This window comes from Micromys minutus, assembly GCF_963924665.1.
Source record: "Micromys minutus genome assembly, chromosome: 9".
In the NCBI taxonomy this organism is placed as follows: Eukaryota; Metazoa; Chordata; class Mammalia; order Rodentia; family Muridae; genus Micromys; species Micromys minutus.
Window position 1 is genome coordinate 60,414,416 of NC_137978.1, and position 15,015 is coordinate 60,429,430.

The 15,015-nt window shown below is 50.2% G+C and overlaps 1 protein-coding gene across 1 annotated transcript in view; it reads right to left on the reverse strand.

Moving 5' to 3' along the window:
- The window catches only part of DISP3 (dispatched RND transporter family member 3), a gene marked incomplete at both ends in the record, with an annotated part of 29,898 nt that extends 15,194 nt beyond the window's left edge, over positions 1-14,704 (reverse strand). The window contains 9 exons of the mRNA XM_080921287.1: positions 143-176; positions 600-761; positions 947-1,095; positions 1,570-1,709; positions 2,586-2,746; positions 2,988-3,122; positions 3,877-4,013; positions 12,617-12,836; positions 13,732-14,704. Of these exons, the coding sequence (XP_080777413.1) occupies positions 143-176; positions 600-761; positions 947-1,095; positions 1,570-1,709; positions 2,586-2,746; positions 2,988-3,122; positions 3,877-4,013; positions 12,617-12,836; positions 13,732-14,704 (2,111 nt within the window). The remainder of the gene's footprint in view (positions 1-142; positions 177-599; positions 762-946; positions 1,096-1,569; positions 1,710-2,585; positions 2,747-2,987; positions 3,123-3,876; positions 4,014-12,616; positions 12,837-13,731) is intronic.
- Positions 14,705-15,015: the final 311 nt, after the last annotated feature.

Below are 15,015 nucleotides of genomic sequence, written 5' to 3' on the forward strand. Positions count from 1 at the left end.
CTGTAAGCTACAAGCTGACACTCCTCCACAAGGGCTACCTGGTGTCTCGGAGTATCTGGTTGTTCCTCAGGAGATGACACTTGCGTTTGACTGCAGTAGTTCTGATGAGCCATTGAAGATGGTGATGCTGTTGCATACGTACCGAGCACTCGGCAGGCCCCGCACCAGGACAAGACCTTGATATGCGCCAAAGTCTTTACAGTTGTCTTACTAGACCCTCATTTGTTCTGGGTGCTTAGGAGACAGAACCCAGGCCTGGTATATACTGAGCTATGTCCTAGCCACTAGCCACAGAACAAAAAATTCAAGTGTTAGACTGGCTGGCACAGCTGAGGGCATGGGGTAAGACTAAAGTTCAAACTCAGCCAGCTAGTCTACTCCGGGGCCAAGCATGAGTACTTTACTCTTTTGCCTGGTCCATGGCAGCTTGGCTGAGGAGGCCCAGGGGCAGCCTACCCAGGGAGAGGAGGAGGCAGAGAAAGGGAGAGGCCTCAGCTGCTCAGACCTCTGAGAGCTAACCCACTCCCAGTGCTTACTGCCTGTGTGGTGTGGAGTATGTGGGTGCGTCTGCCTTCAGGAAGGAGTTGGGGTGCGCTCACCTACAATCACCCAGCGGCTCTTGACGGCTGCCCATAAGACCCAGTGGTGCAACAGCTCTTGCAGCTGGGCGAGGAGCTGGCCCCTGCTGTTCCCGTCAGGGGTGGGCTGCAGACCCTCACAGTGCACAGAGACCAGCGATACATCTCCCAGCTCCAGAGACACTGCCAGGCAGAGAGGCAGCCAGTCAAAGTCTGAGCCCCGGCCTGCCCCTGCCCATACCTGCCCTGGCCAAACCCACATGCTAAGTGGGGGTCTCCACCAGGCCTTCTGGCCTGCGTCTCTTGGGACCAGCCTATCTTTGAACCCCCCTCTGAAGGCCACCCCACTCAGACGGGCCAGCTCTCACCTGGGTCATCCTCAACATTCAGCAAGGGGATGTCATCATCCAGGTAGGGTAGGGGGCCCTGAGCAGGGCCGTCCCCGGCCCGCTCTGGAGCTGTAAACAGGTCCCCGGGAAAATGCAAGGAGCTCTTGCGGCCGCATTTCTGGTGGCAGCTATGGAGGGCAGTGAACAGTCATGAGGCTAGGAGCCAGAGCACCCAGAGATGAGGGAGTGGGTAGGGAATGGTACGAGCCCAGACAGCCAACGGCTACTCCTGATTCTCAGGAGAGGCGCCACTGACTACGAGAGCCAGGGGTGACTTGCTTCTGGAGCCATCTGCCTTCAGCTGCTACTCTTCCTCTGGGGACACAAAGGGTCACAGGAGGTGAGGAAGCTGCCCTATGACGCCCTAACTTAGCATCCTGCATGAAATGCACAGCAAGAGGGTACAGGTCCTCGGGTCCTAGAAGGAAATGGTGGTTTTAAAGATGTGTATAGTATGCCCACCTCCTGTTCCTATGTGACTTTGCAGCTGCTGGACAGCTTCCCTGTCCCCTGCCTAGCCTAGAACAAGGCACACAAGACCCTAGAGGATCTGGGGGAAGGGGTTGTGGCTACTTAGGCTGTGAAGGGGGAAGGATGCTCACCTGCTCTGGCAGGAGCTCTCCAGGGGGGCCATGTAGAGACTCCAGAGGCCCAGGGCAGCAGGCATAGTAAACAGTACGGCCAGCCAGCAGCAGGTCACAATAAGGGACATGAACAAGCCGAAGTCATGTACGGCTGGGATCTGTAGGCAGGAGGCAGCAAGAAAAGGGCGCTGTGAGGCCTGGGTGTCTCTATTTCCAGAGACAACCAGAAGGCTGGGTCTGTCCAGAGGAAGCACCTGCCCCACCTGAGGCCAGAGGCTCTGGTCTGCCTGCGGTCATCTGGGAACGGCCAGAGTAAGCCATGGTAGTGGCCATTACCAACCCAGGCTGCAGGCTGGTGAGGAGGAAGGAAGGTGGGTACCCAACAGTGGATGAAGGGAGCCCCAGCAATCTCACAGGAACTTTCCCAGGGCTGTGGCGCTTGGAGGAACCCCTCGCCAACCAGCAGGCGGACCTGAAGTTTGTGAGATCACTTCACCATCTGCTCATCTCAGACCCCAGAATAACCCACGGAGAAACTGAGGCCCGGAGAGGTTTACATGAGTCATGTGGCCGGCCGGGTGACAAATTCTCTCATAGGTGTGGTCCTAGGTTCATAGAGCCCCACTCAGAAATACGGAAGTGGGAGTGGGAGAGAGGGGGACGGATGGAGAGAGAAAGAGAGGCGGAGGGAGGAAGGGAGACTGACCGAGTGTACAAGAGATCAAAATGGGATATGTAGTGTAGTGGTAAGAAGAGCTCAGGCCAGGAGTGAGGACACTGCTGGGCTTACCATTTGCCAGCTGTGTGACCACACTAGGGTCCCTTTACCTTTCTGTGACGCTTTGATCTTGGGTGGTACAGATCAGGTGGTAAAGAGGTTTGGAAATGGTGGTGGCCCAGGGCAGAGTCAGAGCCCATGTTCCCTAACTGGGCTGCTGTAACCGCCCCACACGTTGGTTAGTCACAGAAACGGCCTTGAGATAAAGGTGCTGGGGTTGGGGAGCCGGGACGAGGACCTCGGGCAGGCTTTGCACCTGGGAGAAGACGTTGGCCGCATAGGCGGCGGCCGTGGTCAGCGAGGTGAAGAAGGTGGCCTTGCCTGCCGTCTGGATGGTATGGATCATCCGCAGTTGGGGGTCTTCCAGGTGGGTGGCCTGGCGGTATGTGTTGATGAATACAAAGACATCGTCTACACCTGCAGGAAGGACAGGCCAGGGGGCAGCTCAGCTCGGGTCACTTCTGATTGGCTCCATCCTGAGGTCAAGCCCCACCCACCGGACTCCTTGTTCTCTACCAGTCTCCAAGGTCCACCCACCAGACTCTTGGCAGCACCCTGGTCTCTAAGCCCCACCCACTAAGTCTTCAAGCCCCACCCACTAAGTCTTCAAGCCCCACCCAGCCTCTCCAAGCCCCACCTACTGTGGCCAAGCACTCACCGATGCCCACAATCACAAAGGCGGCCACTCCATTGAGGATGCCCAAGTACTGGATGCCAAAGACCACATGGTAGAGAAAGAGTGCCACCAGGCAGCTGAGACCGATGCTGGCAATCCCAAAGAAGGACAGGAACACTGGGCAGGGCAAGGAGCACAAGGGACCATGGGGAGGGCCCTCGCAGAACACAGAACACCCCCTCAGCCCCTCCCATCCTGAGCTCTGTGCACCACCCTGTCTGCTCCCGGGCATGCAGAACAATTGGCGGAATTTGAGGCCTTTGTTTCCCAGAGAAGGAGCTGGACAGGAGGCCCGTGTGACAGATGAAATCATCTGAGGTCAGGATGCGCACGGAAGTTCTTCCATATCCCACTAACCTCGCATACAGGGAGAGAATCATGAGTGTTTTGTATTGTGCGTCTCCTGAGGGGACCAGAGGTCCCATGGTGCAGAACCTACGTCTAGTTCACCACTGGATCCTGGTGAGTCTGAACACCGGGCATTCATCTAACACCCAATTAACATTTGCTGCGTGATGATTGCATGTCTTGTGCAGCTTTCCATCTCTGCTCGCTCGGGCAAGAGCATGTGCCTCCTGCATACAAGTAGCAGTTTGGGGCGGCTACTGCTTGTGCGGAGGTGATGGCAGCGGAGGTGAGCTGTGAGCACAAGGGTGGCTGCTGGGTACATAAAGTAGGCTCTTGAATGATCCGCAGCAGTCTAAAAATATCCCAGACGCCCTGATACAATGTTACCACGGTGTTTGAGCATTTGGCCCAGCTCTAAGGAGCTGGATTTAAGGCTATCCAGGCCTCCTTGAACGGGCAGATGCAGGGCGCAGTGGGGTGGGGGTGGGGCGCTGGCTCATGTGAGCCTTCGGAGATGCCATACCTGAGCAGGAGGTTAGGATGTAGACAAGGGCAGCGATGCAGCTGCTGCTAATGAAAGCGAGGAGCATGTCGTTATTGAAGGTCCGGCGTACCTCATAGTCAAAGAGGTCTGTCCCCCCGTACAGCACCTGGACTTTGCTGGGGGTGGGGGAGAAAAGGAGGAGAAAAAGAAGGGGATTAAAGAGCCCTGTCCTTCATCAGTGGCTCTTTACCTTGGCTGCTCATCAAAATCACTTAAGTTTCCAAAAGTCCCGATATCTAGGCCTGATGCCAGACAAATTAAATCCTAATTTCTTGGGTGGAGCTGAATCAAGTTTTTTTTTTTTTTCTCCCAGGTGATTCATCGTGTAGCTGAGGTTGAGAACTACCATTCTACACAGATAACAATCAACCACAATCATCCCCTCCACCATCTTCTGGGTCTTAGCCTACAGTCAATCAAACCGACTCCCGATAACCCTGTTCCACGCCGCTATTCAGCGTGTGCTCAAGACAAATTATTTTCCTCCAGAACCCCAACCAGGATGGCTGTTTTTCTTCTGTGTGTATGTGGTATGTGCATACCTGTTCATGTGTGTGTGTGCATACATGTATGTGTGTGTGTGTGTGTGCATGAGTGCGCGCCCACACTCACGCTATGTACATATACCAGGCTAGAGTTGAACTCAGAGGTCTGTGGGCCTCTGCCTTGAATCTGCCTGGGATTGAAACTCACGCCCAGCCATTCCAAACTGTTTATTTTTATTTCATTGATGTGTGAGCCATGTATGTGTGGGAGCCCACAGGGGCTCAAGGAGGGCTCCCCTGGATCTGAATTGCAGATGTTTGTGAGCCGCCTCGTGTGGGTGCCGAGACCAGAACCTGAGTCCTTGGGAGTAAGAGTACTGCGCACCATGGAGCCGTCTCCGTGGCACCCAAGCTGCTTTAAAAGACAAACAGGAGGAGCATTTCTGGCAATGGTTGGAGCATAGCTTCATATCAGGTCTGCCTCAGTGCTGTAGCCACTAAATACGAGAATGGGTCTGGAGAGACGCCCGAGTAGTTAAGAGCACCCATGCTCTTACAGAGGACCGGGGTTCGACTTCCAGCACCCATGCGGTGACTCCCACAGCCCCAGTTACAGGGGACCCAACATTCGCTCACCGTGTACCACACATACACACAGGTAAAACATTCATGTGCATAAAATAAAAACCTTTAAGATACCAGAAAGAACACACAGAACGGGACTCTGGCCGCCAGAGTGCAGAGGGTGGAGAGCCTCTGAGACCGGAAGTAAGGCAGGCCCAGTGGGTTCCAGGGAGGATGCCTCAATGGTATTGTTATACCCAGGACAGTCTTGCAGACCAGTTAGCAGACTCTCTAGCAGCTGGAGAACCCCTCAAACTCGACGGAAACTGCGAATCTGTTGATCCCAAAGCCCAACAACCCAAGGGATCATGCAGTGGACGTCTCAGACGAACCGCTTGGACACCCTCACCAGGAGAGAAACTGACAGAGGAGAAAAGATTCGTCACAGACCACAGAACAAAGGGAGAAACAAGGACAGAGTTCTCGTCAGAAAACGGCAGGGCTGAATCTCCAGACACTCAGGGGAAGCTCAACCCAGAATGCTATACCCAGGAAAAAACACATTTCAAAATCGGAGGCAAAAAAAAAAAAAAAAAAAAAAAATCAAAACTCTGCCAGATAGACAAACCCGAAATTACCTCCGGTACACAAACACTACTGAAGATGCTAAAGGGGCCCCTCTGGTGGAAGGAAGACGACAGCGTGCGGGAGACACTAAGGATAAAATGCACTGTGAACAGAGATGACAGGGGTAAGACATGCAGCGTTTTTTATTTATTTCTACAAAAGAAAACTGGCTACTTAAGAAAACACAGTGGCATGGGGCTTGTAACAAACAGATTGTGCACCACAGTGGTTCAAAGGCCACTGGAACCATGAAAGGTTATGACTGGGTGATAAGGGACCATCTTAAAGATATACTGAGGGCTGGAGAGATGGCTCAGTGGTTAGGAGCACTGACTGTTCGTCCAGAGGTCCTGAGTTCAAATCCCAGCAACCATCTGTAATGAGATCTGATGCCCTCTTCTGGTGTGTCTGAAGACAGCTACACTACACTCATAAAAAATAAATAAATCTTAAAAAAAATTAAAAGTATATATATATAATTTAAAGATACACTGTGATATTAAAGGAGTGATACTGCAAATCCTAAAGTAGCCATTAAGACTTATGGCTACCAAGAAAAATAAAAGCACAAGAAACAATTCACTCAGAAGAAAATGTTTTAAAATCCCCATTCCATCAATTCAGCATTAGGTCCTAAAGGTGCTAGCCAGCCTGATCAGGCAAGAAAACGAGAAGTAAAATGTATCTGTGCTGGAAAAGAAAGTGCACATCTGTCTTCAACAAATGCTTATCTGTGTGTGTGTGTGTGGGGGGGGAATCAAAGCAGCAACAACAACAAACCCTAAGCTTAATGAGGTGGTAAGACACAAAGGAAATTATAAATTTAAATTAGCAGCTGGAGAAATTATATCAGTGTTTTAAATGTTTAATGAAAGTAGAAAATGCTTAGGGGTAAGATGACATCATGTTCCCGGGCCAAAGATGCAACATTGTATACTGCATTCAAGATACCAGGAGACTGAGTCTCCTGTGTGGTACTTGGGATTGAACCTAGGGCTTCACGCCTGGGAAGCCCGTGCTCTACCACTGAGCAACAGCCTCAGTTGTTTTTGATTTTTTCAAAAATAATCTGAGACAGGGTCTTGTTAAATTATCCAGGTGGTCCCTGAACACACTCTGTAGCACAGGCTGGACCACTATTTTTTTCTGCCTCAGCCTCTCAGGTATCTTTGGGATTACAGATTTACGCCACCACGGGCCCAACTGGCCATTTTTCTATTTCAGAAATAAAGGAGCTGATTCTAAAATTCACCTGGAAATGCAAAAGATCTAGAAAAACTAAACAAAAATTAATAAAAACAAAAAAGAAGAAGACTAAAAATGATCTGGAGACAGACAAGGCAGGATGCATCTCTGGTAGGGTGCTTGCCTAAGATGTACAACACGCTGGGCTCACCACCTGGAACTAAAGGAAACAAAGAAACAAAACCTTGGTATGAAGTTTCGGTAATCTTGACTGTGGCACTCTAAAGTACACATCCATGGGACAGAGCAGAAGTTTCAAAGAATGGACACATTTGCAGACAGAAAGTTTTGTCCAAGGTGCAAAGGCTCAGAGAAAGAAGAGCCCTTCCAACAAGTGACGCCGGGGTCATTGTAAAAATAATATGCCTCAGTCCATATATTCCTCCAGGCCCAAAAGCAAACTCAAAATGAGTGTTGTAGTATGAAACGGAAAAAACAATCAAATACGGGCATGGGTGGACAGCTGCTAACGCAGAAACTCACACTTGGCCAAAGCACAGAGAATAAACATGTGTAGTGTTAGCCACAAACGGGTCACACCACCAAGGTTCAGGGAAGATGGGGAAAAGGGGGCAGGAAGACTTATTTTTATTTTATGTGTATGAGTGTTTTGCCTGTGTGAGTGTGTGTGTGTGTGTATGTGTGTGTGTGTATGTGTGTGTGTGTGCGTGTGTGTGCACCACAAGTGTGCAGTGCCCATGGCAGCCAGAGGGGGTGTGAGAACCACTGAGACTGGAGTTACAGATGGTTGTGAGCAGCCGTGTGGGACCTCTGCATGAGCAGCAAGTTCTCTTAACCACCGAGCCATCTCTCTGCTGAGGTGAGAAAACCGCACAAGACAAGAGGTAGAAGACGACCAGAGGGAAAGCGTATGTCACGGACACGACAGGGACTCCGCACTCATGGACTCACAGAGCTGCACAAGATCAGTCAGCCCTGACTGAATGGTTTCTGGGGGAGGAGGGTCAGTTCTCTCCCAGGGCGTGGCCCCTGGCAGGTCTTCTGCACTCAGAGGATGGTCCCACGTCCATGAGTATATAAGCAGCAGCACAAACTGGACTCAGTAGGTTATGAAATGAAAAAGACATTATGTTTGGTGCTGGAGGAGGAAGAGGAGGAGGATCTGGGATGAGGTATGGGAGGAGTGGGAGAATGTGATCAAATACATCATATACATGAGTGAAATTCCCAAAGGCTACGAATGTTATTTCCAAGTGGACAGAAGAGCTGCCTCAGTATTTTACCAAAGGAACTGGATGGATGGCAAATAGGCTCATGAGCCTTTTGCTCAGTCCGTTTCCGCCACCGCGAGGCGGGCAGTTTTCCCTACCACAGGTTTCCAGCACAATGCTCTGCCAAACCACAGGCCCACACCAAGGGGACCGGAAAAAGCCAAAGACTGAAAACATGAGTTGAATAAGTCCTTTCTCCTTCAGAAACGTGAGGACAGATGTCCAAGTCATACTCATTAGAAAAATGCAAACCAGAGACAGCAGGATTGCTACTGCATATCTATTAGAATATCCTCATTACTTCATTCATTCATTCATTCATTCTTCCTTCCTAAATTAAGAACAGCACTACCTATATGTGCTGGCTAATTTTTGTCAACATGACACACTAGAGTCACCTTGGGGAGGGCACTTCAATCGACAAACACCCCACCAAGTGTTAGAGGGGACGTGAGAGAACTGGAGTTCTCACCCTCTCTGGGAACAAAGCGGTACAGGCAATTTGGGAAACTCAGCAAGTCTCTCAAGTTAAACAAAGGCCCACCATCGTTGCCTGGTCATTTCCCCGCAGAGCTTTTTATCTAAGGCCAAAGTATTTGTTCACAGAATGAGTTACACACAAACACTCACTGGAGCTTTATCAGTAAAGGTTGAACCTGGAAGCAATGCAAACACTCAGCTGTGAGTGAACAGATGGGCAAAATATGGTATGAGCATGATTCGATGCTCAACAGTATGTTGCTAATACAAGATAAAGCATGGGAACAGTTCAAATTAGCTAGAAGGAATGAGCACGTTCCATCAAAAGGGAACACGCTGTAGGATACCTTGCATACAAAGCTCTTAAAAAGAATGGTAGAATGCAGAAAGTGGGTCTGGAGATGATGGCTCAGGAGTTAACAGTACAGTCTGCTCTAGCCGAGGAGGACCTGGCTTGGATTCCCAGGACCCACCTGAAGGCTGCAACTTCAGTTCCAGGGGATCTGATGCCCTCCTCTGGCCTCTCAGAGCACTGCAGACATGTGGTGCCCTTAAATGCACACAGGCAAACGTTCAGATGCATAAATTACACCAATCACTGGAAGGCGATTGCTAGGGTTATATCTGAGCTGGTTATCAATGGGCATAAGGAAACACACTGGGATTTTATGATCCTGACAGTGGATGCGTCAGGACTAATCAACTTTAAAATGTTAAGTATATACAGTTGGTCGTGTGCCAATCACACCTCACCAAATGTTTTATTTCCTCAACCTCATGCATAACAGCCAAGAAAAAAAGATCTGTCTTTGATGAATTAGATAATATTTCTTTGAGTAAAAAAGCTGAACATTAAATCAGTCATTTACTGTCTATACATTAATTTATATAGCATTTACATAGTATTTTATGGAAAAGGGAGCTGGATAGATGGCTCAGTGGTTAAAAGCACTTGCTGCTCCTGTGGAGGACCTAGGTTCCATTCCCAGCACCTACAGCGTGGCCTACTACTGTCTGTAACACCAGTTGCAAGGCATCTGAGCCCTCTTCTGGCCACCATGGGTACCACACACACACAATACACAGAAATGCATACCAGCAAAACACTCACACACATAAAATAATAAATAAATATCTTTAAAAAATAAATTAAAAGCAGATGGAAAAACCAGTTATTTTAAGAGAACAACAATGGACAGGCAAGATGGCTCAGTGGGTAAAGGTGCTTGATGTCAAGATGAACATCAGGGGCTCTGGAATCCACACAGTGGAGAGAGAGAACAAATTCTTGCAAGTTGTCTTCTGAATTCCACACACACACAGCGGCACGCATACACACACACAATAAACAAATGCAATAAAAATATTAATAAGAAAAAAGAACAAGGAAGATTTGCAGCTGACTTCTCTACAGTAACCGATGGAAGTCGTGGGACAATGGAGCGCCTTCCAAACTGTAAACGAACAAACACAGCTGCCAGTCTGGAATGCTACACACGTGAGGCAGATTAGAGAAGTGAAAGTAAAATAAGGATTCCCCCCCCCCCACACACACACACAGGCAAACAAAGCAGAAGTCACCAGCCGCAAACCAGCACTCAGAGAATAGTAAAAAGAGATTTTCAGACAGAAGGAAAGTGGTCCCAGAGGGGAGTGTGAAGCCACAGAGAGTCATGAAGAACAACAGAAAAGGTAAAGACGCAGATCAACAGAAACAAGCAGAATCTGCAAGACAGAATGGGCTGTGCATTTAAAATGTGCACACAATTAAAGTGTACACAGTCAAACCCCAAGGGGACCAAGAACAGTAAATGTCACGCAAGCATTCTCAGTCCCTGGTGTGATCAGCTAAGTTACGATTCCTGATTCGTGTAATTCCGTGCTAAGTCAAGGTGTGTTTTCTCTCTAGTCACCGGTAATACAACCATGAAAGGGATGCTGTGAATCAGAAAGGCATCAAAATCAAATCCCAGGAGGGGGTGCGGCTGCCACTTCCTGCTAAGAAAAGCCATAGGGTAAAAGAAGGGAGACCGGTTTTTCCTCCTAGGGCAAGGCCTTGAACTTAGTGGCCAAACATTTCAGCTGAGGTAAGTGCTGGTATCTGAAGCAGCCTCTGCTGTCAGTTCCTATTGTCTGCCTTTCCTTGAGGTCCATCCATCCATCATCCATCCATCCATCCATCCATCCATCCATCCATCCATCCATTATCCATCCATCCATCCATCATCCATCCATCCATCCATTATCCATCCATCCATCCATCATCCATCCATCCATCATCCATCCATCCATCCATCCATCATCCATCCATCCATCCATCCATCCATCCATTCATCATCCATCCATCCATCATCCATCCATCCATCCATCCATCATCCATCCATCCATCCTTCCATCCATGTCTTAGACCAGTCTTTACCAAGTGGTGCTGGGTACCATGTCGGGCTAGGCTTACAGAAGTGAGCCAGAAACAAGTCCGTCTCCAAACCAGATCTTTCTTCAATGTGTGTGTGTGTGTGTGTGTGTGGTATATGTGCTTGTGTGAGTGTTGGGTGTCGTATGTGCAGACTAAAGTGTGCTTGTGGAGGTGAGAAGACAACTTGTCGGAATCAGCTTTCTCCTTCTACCTTATTGATTCAAGGGATTTTAACTCAGGTTATCAAGCTAGGTGGCAGGCTCCAGTGAGCCACCTTGTTGGCCTCTTAAATGGTATGTGTGTGTGTGTGTGTGTGTACATGCATGTGTGTCTAACTGCATGTATGTGTGTACAGTGTGTGTGTGGTCTTGTTTGTGGACATGACTGTTGGTAGCCCATAGCAGTGGCCATACAGTAAGGGCAGTGGACCGCCTGTGGCTGTGAGTTGCCTGGTGTGGGTGCCTGGAGCAAATCTTCAGGTCCTCTGGAAGGGCAGCAAGCACTCTTCACCACTGACCCCTGCAGCCATCACACTTTAATCCGCCGAGTCTTACCCAATGAGTCTTCTCCTCTGCCCTCACTCACACACACATCCCCATGGAAATGCTATGGGTCTGAGAGAGAGCTTGCAAGCCTACAGTTCCTACTACTGGTATTATACCTGGGTTTTATGTGAGTCCTGTGGATTTGAACTCAGATCTTCATTGCTTTATTCAGATAGCACATTGCTAACTGAACCATCTCCGTAGACCCTAGCTCCTTCCTACTTCTTTAACATATTTACTTTACATGTATGAGTGTTTTGCCTGTGCAATGTGTGTGTGTCGTGCCCATGTCATGTGCCTGCAGAAGCCAGAAGAGGATTCCCCTGAAACTAGAGTCACAGACACCTGTGAGCTGCCACTTGGTGCTAAGAAGAGAACCCGGGTCCACTACAAGAGCAGCAGTAGCTCTTAACTACCAAACAACCTCTCTAGCCCAGATCTCCCTTCTTAGTGACCAGAGCAGTAGGAACCACACTCCCATTTTACACTCAAGCCCAGAGAAACCCATGGACTCTAGTCATATTGGAGGTAGAGAGGAACTGCTTCCTCTCTGGCCAATCGTACCCAATCATTCCAGGACAGGAGTTTTAGAATTGTCTCTCTCCTCCAAAGCTGTCATGTCTACTAACCATCAGTACCAATCAAGAAAAGAGGCCTTTTGGAGGGACTGGAGAATGTGCCTAACTCTGCCCAAATTTGGGGATAAAGACTTCTGGGGTTACAGTTGTGAAGGAGATTGTGATGGTTTGGATATGCTTGTCCCAGAGGGTGGCACTATTAGAAGGTGTGGCTTTGTTGGAGAAAGTATGTCACGGTGGGAGTGGGTTTGAAGATCTTCCTAGCCGCCTAAGGATGTTCAGGCTGTTCCTGGCTTCCTTTGGATGAAGATGTAGAACTCTCAGCTCCTCCTGCACCATGTCTGCCTGGATGCTGCCATGTTCCTGCCTTGATGATAATAAACTGACCCTCCGAACCTGTAAGCCAGCCCCAAATATATGTTGTCCTTTATAAGACTTGCCTTGGTCATGGTGTCTGTTCACAGCAGTAAAATCTTAACTTTGGGCTTAAGAGGCACCCTCCTGGCTAGACACAGAGGCACACACAGCGTGTGGCTGGACTTCCTACCTCGTGGACTGCTTGGCCAGCATAGCCACGTAGGTGACTACGAAGCTCTGAAACTTGGCTCTCTGCTCTTCCCAGCGGTCATCCACTGAGTAGTAGTTGGGAAGCGGCGCTCCAAACAGGATCTCGCTGCGCAGGAGGGAGCTCTTCAGATTATCCGCGGACAGCCCCTCATCCACATACCAGTAGAACTCAGGGTGAGTCATAGCCAGTTCTAGGGAACCTGCAGGGGACAGGGAAACCCAAAGAGCTTAGTGCTCAGCCCCTCATGAGTCCCTTCTGCCACTGTGGGACAGAGGAATGGCTCAGAGAATCCACAGCTTCCTTGCCAGGGCAGGCAGTTCCCAGTAGGTTTACGCTTTGATTCCAGTTTGAACCGCACCTAATTCCAAGACCCGGTCAGTAACCCCATAACTCCACCTGCTGCAGACCTACCCTGCTTTTGCCCTCCCTCCACCCAAACCCCACTCTTTATAGCCTTGCCCCATCCTTCCTCAAGAGCTACCAGCAAGGTACCTTAAACCTTCCTGTTCCTCTTTATCATAGTATTTTATCAACTTGACACAAGCTAATGTTATTTGGAAAGAGAAACCTCAACTGAGGTGATGCCTACATCAGATGGCTTGTGGGAACATTTTTTTTTTCTTAATTGCTACATGACAGAAGCCGACCCAGCCCCACTGGATTAGTGTGATTCTTGGGCAGGTGCTCCTAGGATGCTAAAGAAAGAAAACTTAACAAACATGCCAGTAAGCCTCTGCCTTCCATGGTGTCTGCTTCAGTTCCTGCCTCTAGGCTCCTGTCTCGAGTTCCTGCCCTAACTTCCTTTGGAGTGGATGATGAAATAAACCCTTAGCTCTTCAAGTGGCTTGGTCGCAATAGAAACCTAACTAAGACAAATTTCCTTCCAGGTACCCTCAAACCAACCCCACCCCTCATGCCACACTTTCTCTGGACTCAACCTAACACCCTAAATCCCACAATCCTAGTGGGTGCGACAGTCTGGTGCTTTCTCTCCCCCTTCATATCCAGTCCCAGCGGCACATCCCCACAGACACCTTGCCTGCTGATCATACCCTAGCTCAGCATGGTCCCATTCCATCAATACACCTGCTCACCCCGGATATCCGCCAGGTCCTGGCCCATGCCGTCGTAGTAGATCTTGCCGCCTCTCTCGGTGGGGAAGAAGTAAGTCATGAGTGAACTAGGCGGGGAGCAGTAGGAATAGGAGCCGAGCGGCAGGTCCTTGAGTACCTCATGCGGCTTCCAGCAGAACTCCCGGAAACCCGGGTGGTCCATGATTTTACGCTCGATCTCGTGGATCGTGACCAGACGCTCACTCGTGAAAATGTTGCGCTCCGCGTCTCCGCGGGCCAGAAAGATGAGCTCGATTCGCCAATGCGCGTGGGTCTGGGTGTTGGCGCTCACATAGGTGCGTGAGTAATCCCAGCGCGAGGTGCCCCGACGGGCTCGGCTCTGATTGGTTACCTGACTCTCTGGAGGCGGAGCCTCTCTGCGACGTCGCTCACTTGGATTGGCTGCTGATCTCTGAGTGGCAGGGGTGTCCCTGGGGGCCGAGCGAGGAGCTCGGGATGCAGGTCGAGAATGATTCCCCAAGTGCAGCTGTTGAAGCTGCTCTGAGATGAGGCGCTGCAGCGTCTCAGAAGTGAAGTCCGCCAGGTCGCGCCTGTTGCGCCCCCAAGATCCAAACTGGGACTTGAGGGCCAAGGCCAGGGCGTCGAAGCGCTGTGACGCCTCGTGGTTGCGGATCTCAAAGGCGTTGTAGGAGATGTCGATGTCCAGGGGCGGGTAGTAGAGGAACATGAAGGCAGACAGCACCATGGGGATGCTGCAGCCAAGGAACAGCACCAGCCCTGCGCAGCACGGGTTGGTGAAGGCCCAGCCCAGGGTGCTCCAGAACCCCAAGGTCGGAGGCCTGGAGGGCAGCATCCAGCGGCGCCAGCAGCCCTGTGCTCTGGAGTGCAGCCCTGGCCCAGGGACACCCCTGCAGGTCTCGTCTGAAGTCTCCTCTTCCTGCTGTTCCTCTTCTAGCCACACATCCTGCAGCAGGGGGTCATCCTCCGAGTCCATACCCTACGGGAAAGGGACGGGTCAGAAGCCTTGAGAGGGGAGGCTTCACCCAGCCTGGATATCACAAGCAGTTCTATGGTGGAGATGCATCATGTGCTCACCAGGCTTTAGAGAATCCAACATGTGTTCCTACCAGGAAAAACCACACTGTTCTTTCCCATTAAAGCTAGCAAGGTGGATTTTGTCTTCCAATACCAAAGCAAAGGGAGAACTGGGCCTGGAGAGGCGATTCAGTGATTGAGTGCACTGGCTGCTCCTGCAGGTTCAATTCCCAGCACCCACATGGCAGTTCAAGACTGCCTGTAGCTCCT